Genomic DNA, 22,254 nt, shown 5'->3' with positions numbered 1-22,254 from the left:
TTCAGGCCTTATTAATCAGAGTGTAAACTAATTCAGGGAAATAGGATGAGGGGCCCAGGTCCAAGGCCCCAGGCAAAAAAGACTTGGGGCATGATGGCAGCTGATGTTACAGGACTCTGATTTAATCAACCAGCAGAAAAGCAATCACATGGCAGAAAGGGATTACCTGATAAGTGAGCCAAAAGGCAATCAGATTGCAAAAATGGATTACACTTGGGAAGAATACAGGCCTTTTAAACCAACAGGGCTGTATCCAATGCGAACAATTTCAATGTAATTGCCAGATGATGAGAAGAGATTTAGAAAGTGGTAAATAGAAGAAAATTAGATAGGTTAACTGCCTGGGAGAGAGGGTTTGCTAGTATTTTAACAGACAGAAGAAAACAGATGAAGAAGGAATCAGATGGGTGCCAATGAGTCATATTCGCCTTGTCCATCAGAGAGAGACAGAAAAAGAGAAAGACCTCAAAATAAAGGAGAAGATCTAAGAAACATCTGACACTGAAAGAGCATGGATAATAAGAAGACTGTTAAAGAACTTTAAAACCAGCAGGAATCATTGGACTTCCTCACACAAGATGAGACTAATGGACAATGGACTTATGGACATTTATAAATTTTCAATTTATGATTATTTGATTATGATTATGTTATATACTTCTAGCATGTGTTATGTTACTATGTGCTTATGTAATTTATGTAATTATCTGTAATACTTCCCATATTGATGGATTTATGTTTCAAGGTCATGACTGTCCTATGTTCTAAATCAAAAGAAAGGGGGAGATGTTAGGATTACTGAGTGAGAACTGAGGTTGTCTGGATGGTGACAAGGTGAGAATTCAGGTTTTCTGGACAATTACAAGGTGAGAACTCAGGTTGACTTGATAGAGGGGGCAAGCTCATTGGCTGGGGTGGTTCTTCCCAGAAGCCCTTGCATTATCCCACGCCCATTCTCTGGGAGGATAAAAAGAGACAGCACTGGGCGCAGAGAGCAGATCGGCCTGAAGAAGGATAAGAGTTGGAGGAGATTCAGAGCCAGGATTCAAGAGAAAGACTCTGCATTGCATCAGGCTTGACGGGGCTCTCTGCAGGAAGGGAAGTCACTTCTTTGGACAAGAGTTAACAGCAACTGCCTGGAGACAACGGTTCATTACAGGAAGAAGAATCTGTTGGAGAGATTTGAGTAGAAGACACAGCAGATCTCTTCCCAGAGAGCGATCCAGCAGCTTCTAGAGACAACAGCTCGCTACAGTTGGTGGAGTTGTGAAAGAATCCAACCCTTCTGGAGAGCAATCTGGAATTATGCCCAAAAAGTTATCAAAATGTGCATACTCTTTGACCCAGCAGTGCTACTACTAGGCTTATATCCCAAGGATATACTAAAGAAGGGAAAGGGACCTCTATGTGCCAAAATGTTTGTGGCAGCCCTTTTTGTAGTGGCTAGAAACTGGAAAATGAATGGATGTCCATCAATTGGAGAATGGCTGGGTAAATTATGGTATATGAATGTTATGGAATATTATTGTTCTGTAAGAAATGACCAACAGGAGGAATACAGAGAGGCTTGGAGAGACTTACATCAACTGATGCTGAGTGAAACGAGCAGAATTAGGAGATCATTATACACTTCAACAATGATACTGTATGAGGATGTATTCTGATGGAAGTGGATATCTTCAACATAGAAAAGAGCTAATCCAATTCCAATTGATCAATGATGGACAGAATCAGCTATATCCAGAGAAGGAACACTGGGAAATGAGTGTAAACTGCGAGCATTGTTTTTTTGTTTTGTTTTGTTTTTCTTCCCAGATTATTTTTACCTTCTGAATACAATCCTTCCTTTGCAACAGTAACAACAACAAAACTCAGTTCTGCACATATATATTGTACCTAGGATATACTATAAGATATTTAATATGTATGGGAATGCCTGCCATCTAGGGGAGGGGGTGGAGGGAAGGAGGGGAAAAATTCGGAACAGAAGGGAGTACAAGGGATAATGTGAAAAGAAAAAAAAAATTATCTATGCATATGTATTGTCAAAGAAAATGTTATAATTATAAACATTAATTTTAAAAAAAGAAATAATGGAATGAGGCAAAAAGAAAAAATAATGTTATGTAGGTAATTAAAAAAAGATATAATTGCACATGTTTAACATTGGATTACTTGACATTTAAAGGAGGGGATGGGGAAAGGGAGGGAAAAAACATTTGGAACACAAGGTTTTTCAAGGGTGAATGTTGAATCCTATACATGTATTTTGAAAATAAGGTGCTTTAAAAATTTAAAAAAAAAGATATAAATAAAAACCCATTAACAAAAGAAAATTCAGTGCTGCACACTGTGTTGAGATACAAAGATGATTAAGATGGGATACTTATCTTTAAGAATCTTACAGTTTACCCAAGCAATGTGGGATAAATGACCTTAGAAAGTTATGAATGAAATGCTATGAGAATTCAAAGTAGGGAAAGATAATGTTCAGCTGAAGTAAAGGGGGAAAGGGAGGGGGGAGTAGAAGACAAGGAAGAATGAGCTATAATATGACTTTTCCCCACTTATTTGTTTTATGTCCTTGGAGAAGTCTTTCAGATCAAGATTCAATTTTTAGTAGATAGAGCTCTGGACAGGAAGTTAGGAAGACTCCTTGTTAACAGTTTATAGTTATGTGACCTTGGCTCCCTGTGCCTCAAGTTCTCATCTGTAAGATGAAGGGGGTATGACTTGATGACATCCAAGCTTCCTTCTAGATTTAAGTCTGATTCTGTGAAATGTCTTTGTCTTAGTTTTCTAATTTTAAGCATGTTAAGGTAATAAGCTGCAACCCATGCCACTTGTTTTGCATATGAGAAGTAATGCCTATATTCTGTACTCTGTTCAAGAACACTTTTAAATTTAAAAAAAAAAAAAGATTCTATAAAAATTTCCAGAACAGAATCAAAAGTTTAATTCATTTGCAGGTTTGAGGTCATGGGATGAAAACCCACGTTGGGGGAATTAGCCTTTGAAAAGAGTTGACTCTTCTTCCTCCAAGAGTACTAACCGAAGGGGCAGATATAAAGAAAAACTTAGATCATATCAAAGGGATGGAATAGTAAGCTGATGAAGTAAAGTAGATTTGATGATCATTGGAGTTGAGTGGGCAGAAAAACTGAGATCACATTGTCATTATAGAACTTTTTTTTTCTTTTTAAAAATACCTTTTATTTAATATGATGAATTTGACAAATAATAATAAATCAATCCAATCAAGTCAGAAAAAAAATTTCTTAAACATCTGTGTGCAAGCCACTGTGCTAAGCTTTGGGGATATTACTAATAAAAAGAAACACAATCCCTACTGTAAGGAGGGAGGAAAGCACATAAAAAGAGAAAGAAAGGTAGTATAGAATGAGTGGGTGGTTGGGAGGACTGTAGGTCATCTCCTCTTGGAACATATTTTTCTGAAGAGTTGAAAACAGCCACAGTAATAGATGCCGAATAAAGAAAACTAAAAAAGTCCATTTTTTTCCCCTGCCATCTATAAAAGAAAACATCTGGAGGCAGTTGGTACTCCATGGGATGTGGTCTCCATAGAGGCCTGAGTTAGCAGCTTGGTGATGAGATTAGAGATGATGAGCTTAATCTGGGAGATGCATCTTATTCCACAGAGTTGAAACCAAGTAGAATAGTAGATGCAGAGTAGAGTAAGTTTTGTTATATAAAAGAAGAATAGGAAAAAAGAGATGTATACAAGATCATGACTCTTTGTTATATACAGCTCACTTTTTATAAAACACATAAATCAATTCAACACCTTAGTTATTCTAAATTGTCTTACTTTCTCATCTCCTTCTGGCCTTCTGTTATCTTCTGCAACTAAAAAATGCTTTAATGATTTAGTTTAGTTTAGTTTTGTTTTTTGGTATCACGATTGCTAGTTTCCTTTTCCTCTTGAATCTCCCCTGCCACCCAAATAAAAGAAAATCTTGTTCCAAGTAAGCATAGTCAAGCAAACTACATACAACTTTGGACATGTCTGAAAATGTATGTTTTCTTCTGCACCTTAACTTTATCCTCTCTCTGCCAAAAGGTATAATTTGCTTCGTTTGTCTTGTGGAATCATGATTAGTCATTTCATTAATCAGAATTCTTAAATTGTTCAAAGATGTTTTTCTTTGAGACAGCTGGGTAGGTGCTATAGGCAGAGTGTTAGACTGGAGTCAGGAAATCCTGAATTGAATACAAGTTTTAGATCTTAATAGGTGCATCTCTTAACCTCTGACAACTTCAGTTTCCTCAGTTGCAGAGTGGGAATAGTAGGAGCACTTTGGGAAGTAAAGTAGCACAAAGGGTAGAGTGCCGAGCCAACAGAGAGGAAAACATCTGCCTGAATTCAAATATGACCTCAGGTGCTTAGTAGCTGTGTGAACTTGGGCAAGACACATAAGCCTCTTTGCCTCATTTTCCTCATCTGTAAAATAAGCCTGAATAGGCAGTAACAAACACTCCTGCATTTCTGCCCCAAAAAAATCCCAAATGAGATCATGAAGAGTTACAGAGTCAGACCTGGCTGAAACTACTCGGCCACAACAATAGCATTTATTATCTCCCAGAATTGTTGCAAGGAGGTAATGAGATAATATTTATAAAGTGCTAATCTCAGTGTTTGGCACATAATAACTGCTTAATAAATACTTGTTTCTTTTTCCCTTTTTTTGTAATGTTGTAGTTGTATGAACTTAAAGATTAACTAGAAGTATGTGTAAATTGTTTTTTTGATAATGATTACTTCACTGTGTATAAATTCATAGAAGTCACTTCATATTTCTCTGAATCCATTCCCTTCATAATTTTTTTTAACAGTGCAGGAATGTTTCAGTATATTCATTTGTTCACCTGTTTTCCATTAGATGGATACTGCCTTAATTCTGCCAAACAATTTCTGTACACATAGAACCTTCCCTATTTTATCTAGTTTCTTTCATTTTAGATTTTTTAAATTATAGCTTTTTATATACAAAACATATGCATGGGTAATTTTTCAGCATTGACCCTTCCAAAAACATGTATTCCAATTTTTCCCCTCTTTCCCCCCACCCCCTCCCCTAGACAGCAGATAATCCCATACCTGTTAAATATCTTAAAGTAGTGTATAGGCCTGCTAGTATGATATTACCAAGTCAAACAGCCAGTTTTCTCTATATATTTTGGATATGATAAACATAAGGTGTGGAACTGAATCTGCTTATATACTGAAAGTATCCAATATACACAAAGTTGTTTCAATAATAATAATTATATAGCTAACATTTATATAGTACTTACGATGGTCATGCCATTATGGAGAATGCCTTAGAAATATTATGTAATCCTCACAGTGACCCATGGATATAGATGCTGTTGGTACTCCCTTTTTACAAATGAGTTTTTACAACTGAGGCAAGCAGAGGTTAAATAACTTTCCTGAGGTCACAGTTAGTAGGTGTCTGATACCAGATACAGATGCTACCCTTGCTTTGGGAGTAAATATCTAATATCAGTTTAATTCTTTATCTCTTACCTCTTTCGTAAAAAGTAGAATGCAAAAACTCTTCTTTGAACTTTTGTTTATCTAAATTTTGAAGAAAAAAAATTAAAATAAATAGATAAATTCCGAGTAGGTAGGAATTAACTATAAAGTTATATGTAATACACAAATATTCCAGTCTGAAAGAAGTTTTGATATTCATCAAGGCAATTCATTCTTGCTTTTATTTTAGCTCTTCCAAATTAAAGGGATTAGGTAAAATGGAATTTCTTAATCCTCCTGTTTTTATCAATGAGTCATCTTTGAGCCTATAATAGCAATGAGAAGTTGCTGTAGAGTTTTATATCTTTTTTGGTCTCTTGATGCAGGTTTTTGCCTTTGATTACTGCTTTTGGTCTATGGATGAATCAAATACTACAAAATATGCTGGTAAGTTGTTTTACTTTGTTTTCCACCTTCATTTTGGCCCCTGACTACTTAAAAAGATTGTTTATAGTAAGAATTACATATAGAATATAATAAAAATAGCACAACTTAAAAAAAAAATCTTACTTCTATTCAAATTAGTCCTATCATTCTCATAAGTACATGTTCATGAGTATTTTGCAGTGTTCCTTTTTCATTTAAAATGTTTTAATATACATCTTTTATTTCAAATTTCTGTATAGTATATCATACATGGTCAGCCAAAAAGTTTTTTAAGCACTAATTATATGTAAGGCACTATGAGAAATACAATATTGGGAATACAAATTCAAGGGTAAAGCTCCCTTGAGGAGCTTATATTTTAATGTGACAAGACAGTATATAACAGAAAGCAGAAAAGTGGAAGTGGAAAGAGGTATCTGAGTAGAGGCATGTTGGAGAAAGAAATCTGGAGAGTCAAAATTGTAGTTCAGAGAGCAAGAGTTGGTCAACTTCTTTAAAATAGAGGTTCCAGACCAAGATGGCAGTTTAGAGGCAACCCATCTGAATTCCAGACTAAGAAAACTTAAAGGGGTTTGTCAGAAAAATCTGTAACACCAGGGTAGAATTCTATCACACATGTGCCTACAGAAATACTAGTCATAGGAAACAGTATAGGAGCTCTCAACCCAGAGATAATGAGAGTGTATGTGTATGTGTCAACAACTGTTCAGTAAGAGATTACAGGGAACCCTCTGCTGACACTAGATATAGCCCATATACTTTATTGCCCATATACAACTCCAGCTTGTATTCCAGGCAGAAAGTAGCTCTGGGGGTCTGTCAAAATCAAAAAAAAAAAAAAAAAAAAAAAAAGGGTCCTGGATTCAGTTCCAAGGCAAAGAGGAATACTAGTGTTTTTGGCTGCAGCGAACCAGAGGCCCTTCCTGGGTAAAGACCAGAATACTAACCAGGAAAGCATTGACCACATCTCTCCCAGGATCATACCACATTGAAAGCACCAAAAACTTGTAGACCCCCAAAGCTAGTTCTAGAAACAGCAACATGAAGAAAGCTAAAGTGTAGGACAGTACCCCTCCATTCTCAGGTGAATAGGCCCCCAACTTTAACATAAAATTCAAAGTTTAGAAATAGGCTGGGAAAATGAGCAAAGATCAAAAAAAAAAAAAAAAAAAAAAAAAGGATTTGATCATAAAAAGCTACTGTGGTGGTAGGGAAGACCAAGACACAAAGAAGACAACAATGTGAAAACAGCTACAAACAAACCCTCAAAGAAAAATGCTAATTGAATCCAGGCCAACAGGAATTCCTGGAAGAGTTAATGAAACAGATAAGTGGTAGAGGAAAAATTGGAAAAAGAAATAAAAATGATGCCATAAAATTATAAAAAGAGAATTAACAATTTGGCAAAAGAGGCACACACACAAGAAAAATACTGAAGGAAATAACATTTTTTAAAACAGGATTGATCTACTCATAAAAGAAGCAAACACATTCACTTAAGAAAAGAATTCTTTTAAAATCAGAATGGGCCAAATTGAAAAGGAGATATAAAAATTAAGTGAGGGAGAGAACTACTTTAAAAACAGAATTGGCCAAATGGAAAAAGAGGTACAAAGTCTCACTGAAGAAAATAGTTCCTGAAATAATAGAAGAAAATGTGAAATAACTCCTTGGAAAAACAACTGCTTTACAAAATATGCCAAGGATAGATAATTTAAAAATTATTGAACTACTTGAAAGTCATGATAAAAGAAAGAACCTGGATATCATATTTCAAATAAATTATTAAGAAAAATTGCTCTTATTTTCTTAGCTTGAAAGGGCAAAATAGAAATTGAAAGGATCTACTATTCATCTCCTTGAAAGACATCCCAAAATGAACCCCCCCCCCCAAGAGGTAAATTATATCTATAAATTCCAGAGCTCCTAGGTAAAGAGAAAATACTACAGGCAGCCAGAAAGAAAAATTCAAATAGTATATAGAGAACCATAATCATGATCACATAAAATATAGTGGGTTCCTCATTAAAGCAATACAGAGCTTGGAATATTCTGCCAGGCAAAGAAGTTAGGATGACAACCAAGGAAAACCTCCTCAGAAAAACTGAACATAATTCTTCAAGGGAAAAATGGATATTTAGTGAAAGAGGATTTTCAGAGCAAAATGGAAAATTTCAGACACAAGATTTATGAGAAATATATAAAGGTAAAATGAAAGAATAGTAATAAAGATCTCAATAAAATTAAACAGTTTATATTCCTATATGGGAAGATGATATATGTAAGTCTTTTTTAAAAATAATATATTTTTATTTTCAAAATACATGCAAACATAGTTTTCAACATTTACCCTTGCAAAATCTTGTGTTCCAAATTTTTCTCCCCTCCTTCCTCCTATTCCCTCTCCTACAGAGCAAGTAATTCAATATATATTACACATGAGCAATTCTTCTGTATATATTTCCACATTTATTATGCTGTACAAGAAAAATTGTATCAAAAAGGAAAAAAAAAATAGAAAGGAAAAAAAAAAAAGCAAGCTCACAATAGAAAAAGTGAAAATACTATGTTGTGATCCACATTTAGTTTCCACAATCCTCTTTCTGGATTGGAATTGGCCTGAATCACCTCATTTTTGAAAAGAGCCAAATCCATCAGAGTTGATCATCATATAATCTTGTTGTTGTATACAATGTTCTCTTGGTTCTATTCACTTCACTTAGCATCAGTTTGATAAATGTAATTCTTAAGAACTTTATCTTTATTAGAGTAGTTAAAAGGAGCTTACATAGCCAGAGGACATAAATGTTAGTTGATTATTTTGGAATGGTTTCCAGAAAATAAAAAATAAAAATGAAATAGTAGGAAAAAGGGAAGCATTGAGAGAAAAGGGAAGGGAGAGGTAGAATGGGGAAATTTTTCTTATACATAAGGAAAATGTGGGGAGTGGCAAGCAATGCTTGAATGTCACTCTAATCAGAATTGTTGCAAAGAGGGAAGAATATGTATACATACATAGTTGTGCATAGGTATGGGACAGCTTGGTGGCCCGGATAGAGCACCAGTCCTGAAGTCAGCAGAAGCTGAGTTCAAATCTGGCCTCAGACATGTAACACTTCCTGGCTGTGTGACCCTGGGCAAATCACTTAACCCTAATTGCCTCAGCAAAAAAGAAAAAAAGAAAGAAAAGAAAAAATGAAATGTAACTTAGAAAATAGGAAAATAGGGGAAAGGAGATAAGAGAAAGGGAGGTAATGACAAATTGGGGGACAAGTTAAGGGAAACATTGTTTAGAAGCATAAGATTTTTGAAAAGAGACTAGATAAAAAGAAGAAACAAAAAAATAGGATTGAGAAAAAAAAATCATAACTATGAATATGAATGGAATGAGTTTACTTGTAAAATGAAAGTAGATAGCAGAATAAATTAGGAACCAGAACAATATATTGGTTGCTTCAGAAACAGAGAGAGTTAAACTAAAGGAGTGGCTCAGAATCTAAGATGCTTTATTTAGCTGAAGCAAAAAAAAGTCAGGCAAAGTAATAATGATCTCAGAGAAAGCAAAAGCAAAAAGAGTTCAATTTAAAGCGATAATCAAGGAAACTACATTTTGCTGAAAAGGTATCTCAGATAATAAAGTAATAGCAAAAATAAACAAATAAATAAATAAAGTGATAGCAAAAAAAATTATAATAAATTTCTCAGATAAACATGTCAAGACTAACATAAACTGATGCAAAGTAAAGTAAGCAGAATTGGAGGATAATTCTGTACTGGATGGCAATGTTATAATGAAGAACTGTGAAAGACTTGGCTACTTTGATCAATAGTATGATCCAAGACAACTCCAAAGGAGTCATTAAGAAAAAATGCTGGTCACCTTCAAAGAGAGAACTGATGAATTAGGAAGGCATATTAAAGTATAATTTTTTCACTTGTTAAATTTTTCTTGATTCTTTTTTTTTTTTTTTTTTGAAATATGGCCAATAGGGAAATGTGTTTTACAGGATTTCACATGTGTAATTGATGTCATATTGCTTATTTTCCCAGTGAGTGGGAAAGGGAGGGAAGCAGAGAATTTGGAACTCAAAATGCAAAAAGAAAAGAATGCCAAAAATAAACAACAATTTTTAAAAAGATGAAATAGAGGTAACTTACCAGAGGAAGAGTCTGCAGTAACAAAGAGTAACTTATCAGGGTAAGAAAGCTGCTTGGGTAGAATGATTTTCCGGGATAAAATGACTGGTTAGTCATGGTTAGGGAGAAAAAATGCAGAGAGGTAGGAGCAGAACCCAGAGAAGAATGAAAGAATAGATACCTAACCTCTTCATCCATTGAGCCATTTTCCATGATTAATGTAGAGTTTCTCTTTCTAGTAGTTTTTTGATTTCTGGCTTTTTAGGTAACCATCAAAATATTATTTCCTTTCCTTACTGGTTTATTAGTTTTTTCTGTGTCATAAAGGAATTTATCGCCTGCTAACCAGTTGTGCTGACCCTGACCAAATAATTTAATTCTCTGCATTTCAGTTTTCTCATCTGTTAAATCAGAAGGAAGATTACTTCTACAATCTCTTTCAGTTTTAAATTCATTGAATCAAGTTAAAAAATAACTTGCTGTGTAAGAATTAGGCATATAATTTTTTTTTCTTTTAAAATTAATTAGATTTGAATTTCTTGAATAGCTAGTTGATGTTGACTTAAACACCTTTTCCAGGGATTTCCCTTCTGAATCTTCATTTTGGAAATACTTAATTCCATCTCTTCATTAATCTCTTGAACAAGCTATCAGTAATATTCTTACACATCACAATACTCAAATATTAGGCCTCTATTTCTCTTTGGAATCAAACATACTTCCTTTAATTCAAGAAATAAACATTTGTTTTATTTTAGGAAGCAAGTTAAGATTTAGATAAATGTTTATTTTTTGTCATTGTACTATTTGGTTTCATTTTTGATATTTGATTTTATTGATATTCTCAATGAATATGTGCTAATCCTTTTCTGTAGTGCTGACTGTTTAGGTATGAAGGACATTTCTTTTTAAGACATTTCTTTTTAAGATCTTCAAAAGCATAATATGATTTTTCAAATGTAAACTTCATTTTTAATAAAAAGGAATTATTTGCAAGTATACTCCTTGATGTTAAAGAGCAAGATTTTTATTTGGGGAGGGGAAGCTGTAGCTAATACTATTGGAAAGATAGTTTCTTTACTAGAAACTGAGCACATAACACAAATTCTAGAAAAATATATATTTTCCCCGAGTTTCAGAAGGCTTTGATTTGGAAAAGGAGAACAATAAACGGGAAGAAAGAAAATGGCCAGCCATCATTGTTACATGCGACACTATTAAAGTCAACAGGGAGGTTTTAATGCTAAAAGTTAAATATGATTTCTAAGATATCATTTAAAGTCATTGAGATGAGAGGGCAACAAAAGATTGTTCTTTATCCCTAAAATAGATATTTTTTAAAAAGCTATAACAAGAGCATTGTATATCAATCAACAACCATTTATCAAGTTCTTACATGTAATAGTTACTCTCCTAAGTGCTTGAAATTAAAAAGTGTAATAAAAAAGCTTTTTCTTTCAAGGAGTTCACTGGCTATTTAATTTTGAAGCCTACAAACATGAAGGCAAAACACACTTAAGAGCTTGAGAGAGAGGATAATAAAAAGGGAGGAGGAGCAATGGCATGATCGTGAGAGCATTGTACACACCATCCAGCCAGCTGAAGGAAACGGACACTTTCCCAATAAAATTTGGTGTTTTAAATTGATATACAAATGAAATGTTTGTGTCAAGATTTCAGCTATCCATATATCTGCTAGAGATTTTTTTTCTTCCATTGAAAGCAGAGTTTCTAATGAATTCTTGACTTCCTTTGCTGAAGTTTCCACATATAATAAGGGAAGAGTATTAATTAGAGTAACTTCCTCTGGATCTAATCCTGACCGTAAAGAGGAAGTGATTGTCGAATTGAAAATTACTGTAACCTTCAGAGAAAGCACTTGTGCCATCTTGGAGTTCATGATAGTTAAGACAGAGAAGATTTGGCATATTCAAGCATGTACCCTAATTTTCAGCAGAGGGTATTTCAAAAAGTTCAGATAAAAGATAGAGCTCGCTTGATATTTCAAAATAAAAGATAGCTCAAGAGAATGAGACTATTAAAAAAATTTTCCAACAAATGATTCCAATGAAGAATAAAAGGGACAAAGAAACAAAAGCAGTGTGACTACTTAGAGGGCTCTATCATAAAATTATATATTAAATGAATATGTAGAGGCAATTAGATGGCTTAATAGGTAGAAATCCAGGAGTCATGAGGATCTCAGTTCAAATCTAGTCCATGGCACTTGCTATGTGACCCTGGGTAAGTTGATTAACCTTGGTGGGTCTGTGTGTGTGTGTGTTAGCTCTAACTCTTTTCCTCCATAAGATAAGAGTAGTAGGGGGAATTCCTGTAAACTTCTGAAGTACTCACAAGTAAATGCCAATTTCAATATTTGCATATTAATCTCAGCAATTCATGAGTAACAGTATTTAACAGTGGACCCTCTCTGGGGTATCTGTCACTTCTAAACAATGTTGGTGGTGAGAGAAAGTTTGAGTTTGTTCTAGATTTGGCAGGCTTCTCAGGTCTAAGAGGGGAAATAATGTGAATGTCAGATTTGGAGCATGACTAAATACAAACAAGAAAAGAAGAAAGAGTACCTTGGTTCAGACTAGGTTCAGACAAGCCCCACAATTTGCTAACTTCTGTCATGATCCAGTGGAATCATGGGTCTTGAAAAATGTGAATAAAATTCATATGTGGCAACAGTATTTAAGAAATAACTTGTAGAGAAGGAAGTCTAAGTGACTAAAAATTGTCATTCTGAAAATGAAGTGGGTTTTTTTTTTTTGTTTTGTTTTTTAAGGCTGACTCACTAACCATTGGCTTATTACTATTACAACCAACTGTAGAATCTTGCTAAGAAGAAGCTAGGTCAATGGAATCTGAAAAAATGACACTTAAACTGCTGAGTCTAACAGAGCTTGTGTGAAATGCGTGAAGGTGAACCTGTAAGACCATTTTTCAAGCTTGCTTCCAAATCCTATCAGTGCTTTAGTATTTCTGTATCATATTTTCCAAAATGCATGTGGTGATTCACTCAGAAAATTCTTTCAGCCTATTAACAGACTTAAAGCTGGTTGGAATCATGTGCTGGCCATGAGTCGGTGGTACTTGCTCTTTGGTGACCTGGCTGGCTGATTTGCTAAGGCTAGGAGAATTCAATTACCCTTTTTTTCCCAACCCCACCTCCAGGGTTTTGGGGTCAATTATTGAATGAAGAAGATAAAATTGCACTTGGGTTAAAATCTTGGCTGACTAAAACATTTTTGAAGTTCCTGAGAACAGTGTTTTCACCCTGATTAGCCACAAAACAAAGCAGTTGTTTGAAAGTGTAAATATTCTTAATGTTTTTTCCTTTTAGAGTATCTGCTTACAGAGAATTCAGTTGCTGAATTACACCCTTTTTTTCTTTGAGAAAATAGAAGAGTTTAACATTATTGTCCTTACCCTGTATGGTACATATCATTTACAGCTTTTAGAGCAAAATTAAATCAAATTTAATTTAAGCCATTTAATATTATATGGTGCTTTTGGCAAGAAAAAGAATGTTACTAGTACTCTTTATGGCCTTAATAAAAGTCAGATTACTTCATCTTTTTTTAAGTATAGGTCCTATTATTTCAGCATGAGAAATTTTCACAGCTCTGTATAAAAGTTAAACAACAAGAGGGTTGGAAGTAGGAAAGTAGGAAAGCACACATACTTTTTTATTAATATATAATCCACATGATTTTATCTAACTCCCTTACAAATGACACCTTCTTTGCTCCATATAGGTAGCTAGATGGTACTGAGGATAGAGCCCTGGGCTCTATCTGGATTAGGAAGTTAAATCCAGCTTCAAATCCTTTCTAGCATGTGATCTTGGGCAAATCACTGAATCTCTGTTTGCCTCAGTTTAGTCAGCTGTAAAATGGGGTTAATAACATCTACTTCGTAACATCATTCTAAGGATCAAATGAGGTATTTCATAGTGCCTGGCACAGAGTAGCCACTGTGTAATGTTTATTCACTTTCCTTCTCCTTGTGTAGCTAGTACAGCAAACAATAAAACAATAAAAGCCACTAATAAATATGTGTCAGAGAGTGCTATGATATAAGGTTGGTCTCTTTATTTATATAGTCATTTGCTGCATAGTACTTAAACAATAAAAGACTATTATGCTGAAGGACTGCTTTTGGTTTTCCTATTTTATTGATAATGGACACAGTGGGATTTAACTATCGTCTCTGAGCATCACTGGCATGCCTAAAGTATGGGCATATGCCATATATACACACCTGTAATTTTCTCTGTATATATAAGCATGTGGCAGAATGTCATTTGGCAAAAGGCAGAAGGTTACTATAAAGTATCACCAACAAATAAATGCCTTAAGATTTTAATTCCAAAGGCTGCCTATCTTTGAACTAGATGATAATGATCATCTTTGAAAAACCCTACTAGGGTAACTGTGAGTGGTTGAAATAGTATATTTAGATCCAGAGAATACTTGAAAATATTAGAGGCTCTAGAGATCGCTTAGTCCAATTTATAGATTAGGAAACTGAGTCTCGATACCAAGTTATTTGTCCAAATTCACATAACTAGGTGATAGCAGAACCAGGTTTATCACCCATAGTTCCTGACCTCAAGTCCAAAGCTTTATTTTTAATCATAATACTATCTCTCCTAAAGTAGAATTAATTGTAAACCTAGTGTACTTTCTCTAATGAAAAGTTTTCCCCTCTTCTACTAAATATAAGAATAATCAAGATGGCAGAGTAATAGGAAGTACATTGCACTCCCTCTCAAAACTCCTCCAAGCAGATTTAGACAGTACTTCAGTTCAAATCCTGATTAGGAAATCTAAGGGAAAAAAATCTTTTGTGTAGCCTAGGTTGTATAGGGAAACAGTTCTATGGAAACTGAGGACAGGGTCTGTCTAGTAGTAGTGCTAGGGGAGTATGTCCAGTACCCAAGGACTATGCCTGGAGGTAAGACATGGTTTCATCATTTTGGGGTTCATCATTGTCCTTGTATGAGCTGTACTTTTGTGTGTTTTTTTTTTAATTAAAACTTTTTAATTTACAAAACATGCATGGGTAATTTTTCAGCACTGGTCCTTGCAAACCCTTCTGTTCCAAATGAACCCCTCTTTCTCTCCACCCCCTCCCCTAGCTGGGAGGTGTCCAATACATGTTAAATATGTTAAAATACATGTTAAATCCAATATATGTATACATATTAATATAGTTATCTTGCTGGACAAGAAAAATCAGATCAAGAAGGAAGAAAAAACTGAGAAAGAAAATAAAATGCAAGCAAATAACAGAGAGAGAATGCTATGTTGCATTTCACACTCTGTTCCCATGGTTCTCTCTCTCTGAGTGTAGATGGCTCTTTTCATCACTGTACAAGTGGAACTGGTTTGAATCATTTCATTGTTGAAGAGAGCCACATCCACCAGAATTGATCATCATATACTCTTGCTGTAGCTGTGTACAATGATTTCCTGGTCCTGCTCATTTCACTCAGCATCAATTCATGTAAGTCTCTCCAGGCCTCTCTGAAATTATCCTGCTGGTCATTTCTTACAGAATAATAATATTTCATAATTTTCATATAACAGTGTATTCAGCCATTCTCCAATTGATGTGCATCCACTCATTTTCCAGTTTCTTGCCATTACAAAGATGACTGCCACTGTCCCTTTCACTCCTTTAAAATCTCTGGGATATAAGCCCCGTAGAAACATTGCTGGATCAAAGGGTATGCACAGTTTGATAACTTTTTGAGCATAGTTCCAAATCACACTCTAGAATGCTTGGATGAACTGGCACTTTTGTTCCCTATTACTTAGTCAGCTTTTTAGCTAGCTGATAGTCATTGAGTCTAGTGTCTAGTGTCTCTGAGAGCCTGCAATAATACAATATTCATATCCACCAGAAAGAAGTCACAAGCCTAGCCTAGATTTTCTCTCTAGAAGTGCTCAGAGCCTAACCCAAATTTTAAACAAAAATATATAATAATCACGTATTTCTCACTACCAGATATCAAATTTGAGGTCCCTGTCACTTTCTCTCAATCTATTTTCCTTTCACTTTTTCTCTCCCTAAAAAAAGTGCTGAGAGTAGCCCTGGGAGTCCCTACTAGCTCATTATCAATGATGCCTTTATTTTGGCTGATAAATAGGACAGTTTCAGGAAATAGCTACTTTCCCTCCTCTACTTCCTGTTTTTTCCTATCAATGAATTAATGCTTTTATCTTAAGAGTTTTTCTGTTCACAATTAAAACTGATAATTATCATTTGATTTTATTTGTTTTTTTAAAAAAAGTAATCATCAGACCAGTTCCAATTGTGTAGTAATGAAGAGAGCCATCTACACCCAGGATCTTTATACATCCAATTTTTCTTGTGCAGCAAGATAACTATGAGTATATATATATATATATATATATATATATATATATATATTATATCTTGGATTTAATATATATTTTAACATGTATTAGAATACCTGCCATCTTGGGGAGGGAATAGGGGGAAGAAGGGGGAAATTTGGAACAGAAGTTTTTGCAAGGGTCAGTGTAAAATTACCCATACATATGTTTTGTAAATAAAAAGTTATAATAATAATGTGTAGAAAGTTGAAGAATTTATAGATTAAGTACATATTGATCAGAGACTGTCAGCTAACGTAGATCAGGCCTATAGGCCCCAGTCACATGATTTTAGATAACGCCTGGACTATATTCCATTGTCCAAAGAAGGGATCAAAAACATATAAGTGGCTGAAGAGGCTGTGTATCACCTTGTCTACTATATTCCACTGACCAAATAGGGGAATACAGACTTATATGACCAATCACAACATATAGAAGGTGGGATTTTGGAGATTCTTTGAAATGTATAAAAGCTATGAACATTTTCAAGGGAGTGGCTCTTTCCTGCTGTGAATCTGACTCACAGACCAAGATGGGGTCCGCTTCTCAAGATTCTAATAAATAAATCTGATTTCTCTGAGTAGTCAATTTGAGTAGGTCTTTTTGTCCCAAACAGACATAATGTGCAACACTTCCAAGATAATTTTGACCTTCATTTTATCTACAATAGAAACAAGTTCACATGTCAATATCATGTAAGAGTTTATTTTTTTCTGTTATCTAAGATTTTATAGCATCCTATATTTTTGCATTTTTTTCTTTTTCTGTGCTTAAGATAATCTACAAGTGGGAGAAAGTTGAAAGTTTATTTCTAAAAATATAAGAATAAATATTATGCATAATAAAGTAGTATATGGTAATAATAGGATCACTTAAAACTAAAATACTACACAACATATTGTATTATACGTTGTATACATAATATATATCTTAATAAATCACACCATTTATTCTTATTTTCATACACATGAGGAAAGCAAGATCCAAATATGTGAAGTGATTTCCTCAAGGTCATTTGAGTATCCCTTTCCAGATCTAAATCACTGATCTTATGAACCCACTCATGAAACAGGCCTTTGTAAAACTTGTGCCTTTGTAAAATAAACATATTGAATATAAAACACTCCCTTAAGATAGTTACAAATAAATCATGGGCATCTTAATAGGATACACAATATATCAAATTGTATTTATTAAGAGATCTGTACATTTTCATGATTCACTGATCTGATTTCTCTTGATGAGCTCTATGGAGTGCCATTTTTTCCTGCTTCAAGAATTGTACACAGGCTAAGTCATAGATTAATTCCTGCCTCACATATGCTGTGGTGTGGCAGTAACTCACTCCCCCTCATCCCCTTCCTTGCCTTTTTTCTGGATTCTAGCTAACAATCATTCTTGCTTTCATCCCATTCGTTTTATGGAGTTGGCAGAGTACTATAACTCTGCTTTCCTTGCTTCTCCATTATGCTTAAGAATGGAAGGGAGGGGAAAGAAGGACAGAAGGAAGAAAGGAATGAGTAAAAATAAAAAGAACCTTTCTGACACTTATGAAATTGTCTTCAAGAATAACTCTCTCTGCTCTGTAGAGTTTTGGATAAGACATTTACATGATATTTAATACAATTAAATTCAGAAATGTCATCTATATTACTGAGTTGATAAATCCAAACTTAAAAGAATATGCAGTGAACAACAGCTTAACATATTTTTCTCTAGTATGTTCTGTCATAATTTGGGGAGAGAGAAGAAAAGGGGAACTTTTAATTTTTCCCATTGTGTATTTAAACAAGTACCTACTATCTGTTGCAGTGGATAAAATGCTGGGCTTGGAGTCATGATTTGAATTTAAATCTAGCCTCAGCCACTATCTGTGAGCAGCTGGGCAAATCACTTAGTTCTCTTTGCCTCAGTTTCCTGAATGTTAAGTGGACCGCCTACCTCCTGTGGTAGTTGTAAAGATCAAATAAGATAATATTTGTAAAGAACTTAGCAGAGTGTCTGACACAGGATAAGCACTTAACAAATGTTTATTCCTTCCTCCTACCATACACACATTTCTCCTCTCCTCCAAATATGCATAAACCCACACCCATGGGTGTGCTGGTAAATATTTAACAATTAGCTCTCCATAGAGAAATATAAATAATGCATATGACATAATTCTTTAAAATTAAATTTTATTTTTCTCCAGTCACATGTAAAGACAATTTTTAATATTCATTTTAAAAATGCTCTGAGTTGTGGAATTTCTCTCTTCGTTACTTTTCCTCTCCAAGAAAGTAAATAATTTGATATAGGTTATACATGTTCAGTCATGCAAAATATATTACCAAACTAGTCATGTTGTGAAAAAGACACAGACTGAGAGGGGAAAAAACCATGGGGGTGGGGGTGAGTGAGAGTGGAACAACTGAAAGTAAAAAAAAATTAGTTTGCTTTGGTCTGCATTCAGACTGCATACCTCCAGGTATGGGAAAGAGAAAAAATGCCCTGAGTTGAGAGATGGAATGTCTCACTGGAGGAACCACAAGCATTGTTATTGGATTGAAGAAAGGACTATAAGGCATTAAAAAAAAAAAAAAAAAGAAAGAAAGAAAGAAAAAGACTGGAAAGATAATGGATGGACTAGGTTATGAAGGACTTTGAATATGTTAAGCTGTTGTTCAATGCATATCTTCTTTTAAGTTTGGATTTATCAACTCAGTAATATAGATGACATTTCTGAACTTAATTGTATTAAATATCATGTAAATATCTTATCCAAAACTCTACAGAGCAGAGAGAGTTATTCTTGAAGACAATTTCATAAGTGTCAGAAAGGTTCTTTTTATTTTTACTCATTCCTTTCTTCCTTCTGTCCTTCTTTCCCCTCCCTTCCGTTCTTAAGCATAATGGAGAAGCAAGGAAAGCAGAGTTATAGTACTCTGCCAACTCCATAAAACGAATGGGATGAAATGGGATGTGGAGGTGGGTGAAACACACTTTAATATGTATCATTAACACCTTTCCCATTATTTTCTTAATTTTAGACAATGTCAGGCTCTGATTTATAGCATTTCCCAATTCTTGAATTGTAAATGCTCACATTTATGTCACTCCCCACCCTACCCTAACATCTCCACTCACTAAACTCTAGTGGCTATCATTTCCAGAATCAAATATAAAACAATCCGTTTGGTATTCAAAGCCCTTCATAACCTAGTCCATCCATTATCTTTCCAGTCTTTTTCTTTTTTCTTTTTTTTTTTTTTTATGCCTTATAGTCCTTTCTTCAATCCAATAACAGTGCTTGTGGTTCCTTCCTCCAGTGAGACATTCCATCTCTCAACTCAGGGCATTTTTTCTCTTTCCCATACCTGGAATGTTCTCAAATGCCAACTAAAATCCCAACTTGACCCCTTGATTCCAGAGCTTTCTATTAATCATTTCTTTTTTATGCAATATATAACTTGTTTGTACATATTTGCTTGCTTGTTAGCTTTCCGTGCCCCCTAATTAGACAGCAATCTTTTTGAGGGCAGGGACTTTCTTTGTATCCCCAGTGCTTAACACAGCATCTGGTATTTTAATGAATGTTTATTGACTGACTGCCTTTGACACATGCTGGCTGTGCAACACTGGGGCATGTCTCAGGGCTCTAAGGCAAAGACTGAAGTTGCAGAATGGTTAGGAATTTGCAGCTGTGAGACATTTTCTTCAATCGATGGTCCCAACACCTGTGAAAACACAGGTACAACTGAAAAAACAAAACAAACCCCTAAATAAGTGATCACAAAACTGAGTAATTCCATCCCATCTTCCTTTCCATCTTTATTTCTCCTATTTTGTTGCTTCTAGGGATAGAAGCCTTGGCTTAGAGGGAAGATTGTCTTGGTTACCTATTTCCCAGTAGGCAGATTAAGTAGCTTGGAGTCCATTAGTTGTTTCAGTAGGGAAGGGTTATGCACCAGTGAGGAAGCCCAAGGGTATTAGTTTTAAAAGAGCTATATCAAGCATGACTCAAGGTTGAGTGACTCAGACCCAAGACTGTGCTTGCAAAAATGTCAAACCATGAAATTCTCTTTGCTGTTTTGACAATGTCTCATGAGGAATTGTATCAGGGCCTTGGTTAAGCTCTGTCCACATAGCTACAAAAGAACTAATAATAAACCCCATGAAGGAAATTAGCATTATATTCATGGTTATTAACAAGTAAGACCACAGTTGCTTTGTGACTTCACTGTAGCTGGGCACTGTGGGAGTTTGCATCCTGCAAAATGGCCATGGGCCACAGAGCCCAGACCAAAGAAAGGCAACTCTTCTAATTTTTTGGCATCCGTTGTGCTGAAAAAAAAACCACAGGGTGTTGGCCCTGCCAGTGATCTGGCTTTGCTCAGTTTGTCTGGGGATAGAATAAATACTCATAGATCCTTCTGTTATTAACAAAATTACCTCCTGCAGGACTTCCAAATTGTATCTTCTGAAGTATGTATGTTTCTCCCCATTCCCCACAGAATTTCACTCTATCTGCATTCATCCATACAGCTGGAAACATTTAAATTGGAAATATTGCTTCTTTTATAATGTGCACCCATGAATTGTTCAAACTCTTAAAATGTCAAGTGTGTCCTAACTGTCTCTCCTTCAATGTAAATTGCCTTTTTGGTTCTGCCTCCACAAGTAGTTGGCAGAAGTCACTCTTCCCTATTTTGAAAACTTGGGAGTTATATAAGAAGCCATCAGACTTCTGGGCTAACTGGAATCCCAATATAAAAGACCAAGTAGTTTTGTTATTTAACACTGTTTTATCACAGGGTATAAAGCCTGGGAGGCAAGTTTATACCTGTCACCAGTTAAGCTTAAGGAGATAACTGCTTGAGATAGGGTTGGGAAGGTTAGGGTAATGATACAATCTTTTTCTTTGTTACTTCTAGATATCAGCCATCTACCTAAGGATTATTGAGATTGGAAAGGTAGCCTGACATAACCAGTGAGTCTATATATCAGCATGAAGAACAAGGAGAAATTCATAGAAAAGATGAGACCTCTAAGTCATATATTAATCCATGATTTTACATGGTTTTGTTATTCTTATGTGTATGTCTTTCTGGAATCTTCAGTCTTGGGATTTTTTTTTATCAATCATGAGGCAAAAAAAAAAAAAAAAAGTTTGATTTCCATAAAATAAAGACTATCCAACATTTATTGGCATATCATGTTTCCCTCCCCCTTTCTCCCCCCAGTTTAATCTCATTTGGGTTGTAAGAAAGAGGATAGAAAGTTTTCTCAGCAAAAAAGTATGTGTTTGGCACACCTTATTATAGAGAATGATTCATAATGTTTGTCTCAGCCTGTTTGAATTTAGAAGTAGTACCTCTTAGGTAAGAGAATAATGATCTCAATGATTGTTTGAAACTTTTTAAAGTCCTTTAAAGAGTGGTTATCTTCTGTTTCTTTATCTTTTTTCTTTTTTAAGCAAGGTTTAATTTTAAACAAGGTTTGATTTTATTTTAAATAATCATACATTATATAATGTATGTCTTTACATATGTATGTATTATATATATGCACATGTATATAATATATATATATATATATATATATTTCAGATTCTATTCATTTACTTATAAACTGTACTGGGGCTTCTATCCATAGCATTTAGGTGCTTGGACTAAGAGCACAGAAACAAAGCAGAAAGCAATACATTCCAAGGTTTGTCAACATCATTTCTGAGATTGGTGCTCCTAAATATTTTAGCACATATGGAAAATA

General features: G+C 34.7%; 1 protein-coding gene across 1 annotated transcript in view; it reads left to right on the top strand.

Annotated features, from left to right (window-relative positions):
* The window catches only part of KIF13A (kinesin family member 13A), a 242,422-nt gene that overhangs the window by 101,421 nt on the left and 118,747 nt on the right, over positions 1-22,254 (top strand). The window contains 1 exon segment of the mRNA XM_074272374.1: positions 5,887-5,947. Within this exon segment, the coding sequence (XP_074128475.1) occupies positions 5,887-5,947 (61 nt within the window).

Source organism: Sminthopsis crassicaudata, chromosome 1 (assembly GCF_048593235.1).
Source record: "Sminthopsis crassicaudata isolate SCR6 chromosome 1, ASM4859323v1, whole genome shotgun sequence".
In the NCBI taxonomy this organism is placed as follows: Eukaryota; Metazoa; Chordata; class Mammalia; order Dasyuromorphia; family Dasyuridae; genus Sminthopsis; species Sminthopsis crassicaudata.
The sequence above is the reverse complement of the archived record's forward strand: the minus strand, read 5'-3'. Positions and strand labels throughout refer to the sequence as shown.